This window comes from Apus apus, chromosome 2 (assembly GCF_020740795.1).
Source record: "Apus apus isolate bApuApu2 chromosome 2, bApuApu2.pri.cur, whole genome shotgun sequence".
Lineage (NCBI taxonomy): Eukaryota > Metazoa > Chordata > Aves > Apodiformes > Apodidae > Apus > Apus apus.
Window position 1 is genome coordinate 33,321,311 of NC_067283.1, and position 9,798 is coordinate 33,331,108.

The 9,798-nt window shown below is 41.1% G+C and overlaps 1 protein-coding gene across 5 annotated transcripts; it reads left to right on the forward strand.

Moving 5' to 3' along the window:
* Window positions 1-915: 915 nt before the first annotated feature.
* On the forward strand, window positions 916-9,485 carry FAM221A (family with sequence similarity 221 member A). Of its 5 annotated transcripts, none has more exons than XM_051609525.1 (7): window positions 916-1,000; window positions 2,663-2,836; window positions 3,346-3,536; window positions 5,800-6,006; window positions 6,722-6,832; window positions 7,496-7,584; window positions 9,234-9,485. In XM_051609525.1, exons 1-7 carry the CDS (start codon window positions 945-947, stop codon window positions 9,294-9,296), a joined length of 891 nt encoding a protein of 296 aa, XP_051465485.1. In that variant the 5' UTR covers window positions 916-944; the 3' UTR covers window positions 9,297-9,485. The 5 variants fall into 5 exon arrangements, with proteins under 5 accessions (XP_051465485.1, XP_051465487.1, XP_051465490.1 ...); XM_051609527.1 differs by having other exon boundaries at window positions 6,722-6,843; window positions 9,234-9,321; XM_051609526.1 differs by lacking the exon at window positions 916-1,000 and adding an exon at window positions 1,520-1,816.
* Window positions 9,486-9,798: the final 313 nt, after the last annotated feature.

Here is a 9,798-nt window from a genome sequence, read left to right on the forward strand (position 1 = left end):
GCTTGCTGTTGATGTTTGGGACAAAGGAGTAACTAAAAAGAGGAAATTCACCCTACCTCTAGAATCATCGTGTTAACACGGTTAATGTTACCGTTGTTGGAAACTTGTGCCTCTGAGCTAACATCTAGTAGCAGAACAAATACAGACGGCCTTGCACTGCACAAGGCTGGCGTAGACCCCATCGTGCTGCAGCACTGGCCTGTCATTGCATGGGATCCATCCAAGGGCCTGTCCTCGATGTAGCCGTGTCAGCAAAGAGCAATTACAGATCATCACAACTGTGTCACTGGAGAGAATACGGTAAGGCTCTTTTAGGTTTTTGGTTTGGTTTTGTGTTTTGTTTTTTTTTTTAGTTCAGGCAGGCTGGAGGAAATTTTTGCAGGCAAAGAATACAACTGTACTTTATACTTTGCCAGGATATTTTTGCCTGCAGCATACCTCGTGTTTGGCATTTCTGCGTTCTCTGTAGCAGACACAGAGCAGTGAAGGTGTGGCTCCAAGATGCCTCAGGAGATCTAACACAGGTTCCCCCTGCGGGAGGAAGTCCTGAGCTCTCCCCGTCTCCAGCTTTAGCCCCCCTGAGGTTTCCCTCCCTCACATCTGCCGAGGAATCTGTGACCACACACAACTAACCCTCCAGAGACGTGGTTGGGCAAGATCTAAATGGGAGCAGCCGCTGAGGACAATGCGAGTGCGGGGAGAGGAGACCGAAGGGCTCGGGGTGGGCGCAATTCGTTGTGGTTTTGCAGCTCCACGCCCGTGCGGACACGCACTCCTTCCCTGAAGGTGTTTCCTGCGCGTCTTGCTGCGGGGGTGACCCCCCCGTCCCCCTGCGGAGGCTGTGCCCGCACCCCCGCGCGGGCGGTGCCGTCTGCGCCGCCGTGCACCTCCCGCCGACACCGCGTTCCTCAGCCGCGGGCGGCCCCGCGGCGGGCAGGCCGGGCATGGAGCGGCTGCGGGTGGACGCGGCGGCCCTGGATGACTACGCAGAGTACCGGCGGTGAGGGCCGGGCCGGGCTGGGCTTCGCCCGCCGCGGCTGGGCAGAGGAGAGGGGCGGTGCGGGGCGGGGGGCGGTTGGCGGGCTGCTCCGCCCCGCAGCGCGGCCGGGCCGGGCCGGGCCGGGGCGTCCCTGCGCAGAGCCCCGCTTCGGGATCCCCCGGGGCGCCCTGATGCCGCCTCTCCGGGGGCTGCGTTGTCTCAGATTCCCCACCCCCGCCATCTGTCGGCCAAGCCCGAAGTGCCCTCCCTGATGAACCCGGCCGGCGCGCCCGGGAGCGGCTCCCCGCGGGGAAGGGCCGGCCCCCCGGCCCGCAGCGTCAGGGCCCAGGGACACGGGCCCTGCGCGCCTGGCCGGAGCTGAGGGCGGCTGTGAGCGCTGCTGACTGCCCGCGACTGCCCGCGACTGCCCGCGACTGCCCGCGACTGCCCGCGACTGCCCGCGGCCGAGTAACGCGTCGCCGGTGGCGTCCCGGCCCGCCCGCCTGGCCGCGCAGCCCGCGGGGTCGGGGTGACGGGCCCACGGCGCTGCTCCCTCGGGAAACGCAGCCTCCCCTGCCTCGGGAGCTGCGTTTTGCAGCCTGTAAACGCCTGCCCTCCCGCTCCTACGTGTCTTTGCTCGGCGCTTCTCTTGAAGAGTTGTTCTGGAGCACAAATAAGCAAAACGCTCAAGTCATTACACTGAAACGTGGTCTTGATTTAGCTCAGGAAAACCTGGAGTGAGACCTCAGCGGTGGCGGGCACAGTGGTGTTCCTTGCGTGAGCAGTTATGACTGATTCAGTGGGTGTTGCCTGGGTTGACATGCAAATTACAGGAAGGTGTTGGCGCGTTTTGCTGGTGCTCTGCAATGTACAAATCCACAGAATGTTTGACAATCCCTTATTCAGTATGTTTTAGCACACCCAACAAATGATAACTATTTCCAGACATGAATATAAATGCTGCAATTAAGTCTAAACTGTTATTTTACAGCTTTTACTTACTGTCCTAAGTTGCTTCAAAAAATGTTGGATGCTGCTCTGGAGTTCCAGCTATTGTGACCTGGAATTTGAACGTAGGGATAGCTGGAACAAAAGGGCCTGTAGGAGGTGTGGGATACAGCAGCTATCCCCTTGATGTACAGAAGCTAGAGTCGTCTTCTTGCAAAGGAGAAGACAGCTTGGATGTACCGTTTGTTACTTTGATGGCAGTGTGGTTATGTACTTCCAGTTGAATAATCTTGGACAGACTAAGATGAGATAACCTGATACAAACAAGTCTGCAGTGCAGTTAGGTGTAGACGGATGAAGGGACTTGCCAGAGGTCATTCAAGAAGTCTGAGGCAGAGCTGGCTTATTGCACAACTTTTGATGCCCTTTGCTTTTTCTGCCGTATGAGAAGGACCTTGGTATTTTGCTCAGTTTTTTTTCCTTCTCTCTTACAACCCTGGTTCTCAGTCTTGTCAGAGCAAATTTTTTTAAAAAGAACATCATTCACAAAATTGCTCTAAAATTCAGCTATAGTTCTGTTAGAATGTATATCACTGAGACAGTATTACGAAATACAAGATTTTTTTTTTGCATTTGCAGCAAAAGTGTTGCGATGTATTATTTGGAAAAAATATCTTGAGAAGCCTACTTTTATTGTCTTCGTTTCCTTATGGGTTTTTTATGACATGCTTACAGAATTGTAGGTGATGATGATGGAGGAAAGCTCTTTACCCCTGAGGAATATGAAGAGTACAAAAGAAAAGTGTTGCCAATTCGGTTACAGAACAGGTTGTATGTGAGCTGGAGATCACCAGTTGGCATGGACTGTAAGCTTGTGGGACCAGAGACGCTGTGCTTTTGTACTCACCGGTAGGAAGCTCTTCCTTTTTGTGAACTGCTGTATTTTTTAGGAAAATGTAAAATCTTTTCAGATACATAACAACACAGGCAAGTTAATTTAAGGCCTGGGTTAAAATTGGGTTGAGAAAATTAGTTTTTTAATAATAACTGTTTTTAAATCTAAATCTCAATACATTTTCTGAAACCAACATTATTTTTTAGTGTTCAATAAATTCAGCTTTAAGGCACGAGTAGATCAGATTGATTCTGATAGGGCTATAAAAATGAAACATAAGGATTTGTGATATTTATGTAATGAGTTTATATTTTAATTGAAAATTAACAATTAACTGTAATTAATATAATTAAAGATACTTTAAACCAAAACTTGTAAGAATGCAGGGGGAGTTGGAACTAGATGATCTTTAGGTCCCTTCCGAGCTAAGCTATGTTATGATTCTATGAATTATAAGCTTTTCAGTTAGTTTGCTGATGAACGCTAACAAAGTTATAAAGGTTATTATTTTTGCCTGTTTTAGGTATAAACAACACAAAACGGACTATGAAGTGATACCCGAAGACCGTCCTATTTGTGTGCCTTGTAGAGTGAGCCCGTGCCCGTGCCAGTCCTTTCGCTATGTCCCTCTGAATGGCACACAGCCCATCCGCTGTAGATGCAAGCACTTCGCTGATCAGCACAGTGCAGCACCTGGGTTTTCATGTAACTCTTGTAAGTTACTGCTGGTCTCGCACCATTCTTTGCTAGGAAACTTAACAGGAACAGCATGTTAGGGATCTGTATTCTTCCCAGAGTATTAGGTATGTGCTGCACTTGTCTCTCATGTGTATTTTGGTCCTTGCAGAAGGATGGGAAATGGGAAGGAAGAAATTGCCTTTTGCACAGGAGGATTTAGAACAGCATCCTTCACTTCCCCAAGTTCTGTGAGGGAGCGTAAGCTTCTGGATGATTTAGTTAGGTACATATGGAGACAGCCACCCAACGTTAGGCAGTATGAAATCACCCCATTTGCAGTTTGTCACTTCCACTGCTGCATGCACGTGACTTTTCTACTTGAACTTGGTAGTCTGACAGCGAGAAGTGTTGATCTCTGTTCCTCTATTGCCTGGTTGAATATAATGTTAATGTATTTTTATATCTTTTCTCAACTCAATCGGAGGTAACGCTCTGTTCCCAAATAGTACTATTGTTGGCACTCTGAACAAAGCAGTTCCTGAGCACACAGATTGTGGGTCCAGAAATGCAAATGGGAATGGAATTTCAAGCAAAAGGTTTGAGAAGGCATTAAGAGGAAGCTTTTTGCTTCATTTGTTCGAAGTTACTGTAATGCAACAGCAGTAATTATTAACCATAGAAACTAAATAATGCATAAAGATGTTTTAGTTTGAAACCTCAAATTACGTAAGCTGAAGATTTTTTTTTTTGTTAGAGTTCTGTACTGTTAGTAAGTGTCTCTCATGAAGTCTGTCTCATTTGCACAGGAAAAACCATAAAAAGCTTTTGCTGGGTGAGAACAATATCACACAGAATAAAATGTAAAATATTTATATGACAGCCTTTCAAGAATTAGCTCCAAGTAATGCCAACGTCTTAAATGTGCAATTGGATGATCCAGACTGAATCCTTTGAACACACTGTTTTTAATAATAATTTACATTATGCACTTTTTTTAGTGTTCCTCAAAAATATCTGACATGAGGGCTTCAAAGACTGCAGAGGGAAATGCCAAGACTTGCTTCTATTTTGGACTTGTGTTGTTTTAATGTACTGGTATTAGTCAAGACTAGCGCTGTATAAATCTAATATGATAGATAAATTAGAGATGTACTCTCTTTATAATTGAAAAAATATTGCTGCTGTACTTTATATACTTTATTCTGTATCCAAACAGAGAGTAAGAGTTCTGTTATTGAGGTGTGCCCAACCACAATGAAAGAAAAAAGCCTTTAACATGTCCACTAATGTGATCCTTGAACATTTTACCCAAAACTCTAAAAACTTTCTTTTTGCTCTGCAAAATGAACTGTAACTGGGAATTGGAAGCCGGATGATTTGCATAATGAAACATTTGCAAAATCAGTTCCTCAGTTTCTCATTCACATCATTGCTCCAGCTGAGCTTTGATGACAGTCTTAGCTGTGGCTAGGGCAGGTGTATCACTTCACTCTGTTTCTGAATGTCACAAGTAATTTGTGTAACTATTGGTATAACTATTTTATTTCAGTTACATCCTGTGGCTGTGTAAGCTTCAAGCCCTGCTGAAAGTCTGTCTCATGGTACTCTTACATAGATCCTTCTTTCCTGTTCCTGCAGCCTCTGTTTGCTACCTGGATAATTTTGTTAATTTAAAAATACATTTAAAATGTGGTTTGTGTCATAAATTGTGATTTGAAGTTTTATGGCTGTGCAACATTGACATGTGCTGTACACCTTTGGAGATAATACTGCCAAGATGCTGGCAGGCTGCCAGTGACAGGATTTTTTCTCTTTTTATTTTTCATCAGGGGAGGGGTAGAGAAGGGGTTTACTAATGGCAATGGATACAAGTTGCAACACAGGAAATCCAGTTAGATATTAGGAAATAAATATCTGCTCCCTGAAAAGACCAACATTGGTCCAGGTTGCTCAGAGAGGTAGAATCCCCATCCTTGAAGGTGCTAAAAACTTGTCTGAATGAGACCCTGAGACTGGATGACCCTTATGAGCCAAATTCCATGTTCATCCTTTTCACTGTTTTATGCAGCATTTTCATACCGTGATGAACAGAAGCTATAAAAGATTTCAGCAAAGACATTCAATTGCTTTGCCTCAAATCACATACATGCTTCCAAATAGAAACCATAGCTGGATGGTTTTGCAGTGAAGGAACTCTAGTTTTTGACATGATTAGTTTAGGGCAACACTGGTTTGCCTGTAGTGAAGTATAAACTCTCATTATCATGTCACTCAGTATACTTATTTATTTATTAATTAGGTTCCAAGTGTTCGGGCTTTCATAGTTGCTTTACCTGTGCATGTGGGCAGCCAACATATGCTCATGAAACAGTCGTGGAAACTAAACAAGAGCGCTTAGCCCAAGGAAAGCCTGTGGGGCAGGATGTTCCTTATGCTGCTATGGGAGGACTGACTGGTTTTAGTTCACTAGCAGAAGGCTACATGAGACTTGATGACAGTGGAATAGGTAAGTGCAGCTGACCCGAGATGAAATTTGAATTCTCCAACTGAGTAGTTTTGAAAAGTAGTAATTAATCATAGACTTCCTGTAGTGTATTGCTAAAAAAAATATCAATAATTCTGCTGTTCAGCCCAGGGGCTTCTGGTTGAAGTGGAGAATATATTTTAGAAAGAACTCTGTAACTTCTGTTTTTTGCTTAATACTTCAGAGTTATATTTTTGTTAATCCTTTAACCTAATATGCCTGAGTATTTCTTAGTTATACAATTACAGCATTTCTTTTCCCAAACTCAAAGGTTAACAGCTCTTCAGCATACAAAAAAAAGAGGTCCTTTGTAGAACTTTGGTTTTTGACAGGCATGTTAGTTGGCCTCGATATCTCTGCTGCTCTGTGATTTTGTGTCTTTTAGTAACGGATTCATTTTGTCCTGAAATGGCGTTTAATTTATTATTGCCACATACTTAGTATTTATTTTTTAAAATTCTGATCTGCTTTCCTGGATTGGTCTGAAGTTTAGAAACTATAGCATAGCTGTAGTAATCGAAGAAACAAAGATTTTCATTTATTTTGAAGCCTTTTTTGCTTTTGTAAACTTGAGTTCATGAAGCCTGCGCTGAGTGTTGTAGATACTAATCCATAAGCTTGCTTTGACTCATTGTATATGTTCTTAATATATCTCATGAAGTTAATGTTTGTTTTCATTCAACTTATTTTCTAACAGGGGCTCCTTCAGCTGAACTTTTAGAATCCCCTGTTACCAGCATGGATCATCCATTTCTAAAAGCTTTTCAGGGACCTTCTAGTTCTGCTCAAACCACCTCACAGATAGCAGGTGCTGCATTAGTAAGATAATACTGTTTTACAAGAATTATTTTATATACATTTAATTTGTTTTATTTATGACTTGGAGGAGGCTTAGGGCTAAAATAAAATTTAAAAATTAATATTGAACCCTCATTATGTTAAAAGTTAGTACAACATTAATGTGCTTAAAGTGTGTAGAGTAACTGTTTTGCTACTGCTTGTTATGTTTGGCCATGAGGTACTTTTTGACTTTAATGATGTTTTTCTAGTGTTTGGCTTCTTCCCCATTAATGGTGTCACTTATTCACTGGATCAGTTATTTGAATTTTTAATTCCTACTAGAATCTCAGTATATCTGAATGAATCATACATATTCAGCACAATCCTGTGAAACTGCCTCTGCCAGAAAGTCTTTTCTGCATGGAGTTATGGATTGGTTATGCTTACTTTATGTCCCTTTTTTAGTATAAGAATTTAGCAATTAATGTAACTGTTAAACTTGTCTTAGACTACTTAACAATAGCTGCTAGGCTAGGGAGGTTACTCTTTGGTCCCAGTTGCTGGGATTTGTTACGTACCTATAAAGGTGAATTCTCATATAAAATGTGGTTTGCCAAATGTAAAACTTAACTTATGGAATAGCTAGTATCATATATTAAAGAAAGGTTTGTTTTGTTGTTTTTTTCTTCAGGTAGTTCCAGTGCCACAAGGCAAATTTCTCATGGAAAGCATTCAGAAGATGATGACATGGCTTACTTTGAAAAACGTTATCAAGAACGGGCAAGTTACTACATTTATTACTTAATTCAAATATATTTTCACAAGGGGATATCTAAAAAGGATAAATGTATAATTTATGTGGCATATAAATGCATTATATAATTTGTTCTTTTCCTGAGAAAACACTATCTTCTCAAAGTTTTAAATACAATTATGAACTACTGCAAGATTTCAGAGGTCAGTCATGTCTGGGTCGCTACCTCATTTATAAAACCGTATGATGTTCTTTTCCCTTATGAAATGTCTGTGTAGTTGGTGCATCCTTCTTAGATGATCTGAATCACCCCCTTAGAGGTGCCTCCTACACCCCACTGACTGTATTGGAAATTTAAACACCCTGTGGTGTAGGTTACTTAGATACTTAAGTGCTTACTGTTTCCCAACATTAGTTCCTTAGCTCCACCCTCTCTGCTGGACTTATGTCTTGACTGTTTATGAATTCTTTTGTAAGGCAACGTTACATGCTTAACTTTTAAAATCTTAAACACTGTTCATGCTCACTGCTTGCTCCAAGGTGGTTGTTAATGAGAAAGCTGTTACAGCTTTTTAAAATTTTAAATAATTTTCTTTGTTTTGGAAATCATCACAAAAAATGCTAAGATGTTACAAATACAGTATGTCTAGTAAGTGTAGTGTAGTGTAGTGTAGCATAGTAAATAGAGGAGAAAGCATGTTACTATCAAATCCAAATTGCTGTTTCTTTCTCCTCCCAAGATTTTATTTTCTTTGCAAAAGATAGTAGGAATTTCAGATGCAAATCTCAAGATGCCAAATATGGAAAAAATGTTTTAAAATGAGTTCCGGAGTAGGCCAACGATAGGATTGTTTAGCAGTGTGTTCATTTGTAGACATCCAAATCGGGACTGGGGCCTTGCTTCCTTTTGACATTGTTTTATGGGCAAAAAAGCTAAAATGCTACCTTATTTTTCCTTGTATTTTTGATAGTGACATGATATCTTAGGTTAGATGAGATGCAAAAATCTATGCATCCCTTTTCTCTCATTTTCTAAACAGAGTTTAATTCATTAATTTAACAATACTTGAGAACAACTGTTGCTTCTAAGAACAACAGATATATTTCTTTGGATTGTCTTCCTACAACATGGCAGAGTTACAGTGTATGTGTTGGTAAATCATATCATGCTATAAGAACATACTGTGTAGAAAAATCTTAGGAGAGGAAGAGGTGACCTTGTGGGTCACCGAGGAGACACTGAGGTGGAGGCTTAGCATCTACCTCAGCAACAAACTTCCTATTTGATTTTGTGCTTGATGGTTAGTCTAACTGTGCCTGTTACACATCTGTAATAAAATTTCTTTACCTTTCATTGACATAAAGATAAAACTGGGAACATTGTGAAGCACTTTGGCCTTGAGGGATACATAAATACCTAGATTGCTATTATCAGAGATAAAGGCAGCCCTGGTTTAAATAGGGGAGGAGCTGCAGAGCAATGGAAGGACTCCTTTGTCCTGTGATGCAAAAGTAAGCAATCCTAGGTTGGGCTAACAATGAGCTGTAGCTCTCTCTCTCCATTGCATGTTTCATTCTGGTAAATTTATGACTCGATGTAGAGATTTAATACTGCATTACTAGCCAACCTGAAAATTAATGCTTGGATCACTGTTGGTGTCTTTCTTTGTTACAGCTGAAAAAGGAGAAGGCTGCTAAACGGAAAGAGAAGAGTCCGGCACCATCAAAGAACCCATGATATTAATAAAGAAATATTTATTATATGGCACTGTGTTAATTGTTGTATTGTTGTATTTTTGGTAATTGTTGTATTTTTTGTTGTGCCTACCTGCATACCTGTATTTCTTAATTTCTTTAATCTGTTGTTTTGGTCTATTGCTGAAATTAAATTTTAATTATCTTGTAATAAAATTGGTATGTTAATCAATGCATCTTTAATGTCCAGAATTGTTGCACAGATACCCCTTTGAGAATGGAAAGTAAGAATTAGAGATTTAAAAAACTGTTATTAAAGATCTCAGAGAATAAGCATGCATTTAAGCATTACACTGTAGTAGACAAAGAAAATATATGAAATATTCTTAGACTTTTATGCACTTTATTTGTAGAGTCCTTAGAACTCATCTTGCTATTGGATTTTTATTTGGTGGGATTTGTTAAAATAATAACAATTTTGTTATTATTATTTTTGTTGGGTTTTTTTTACTATTTGTTAATATTGACATGTTAATATTTTATTT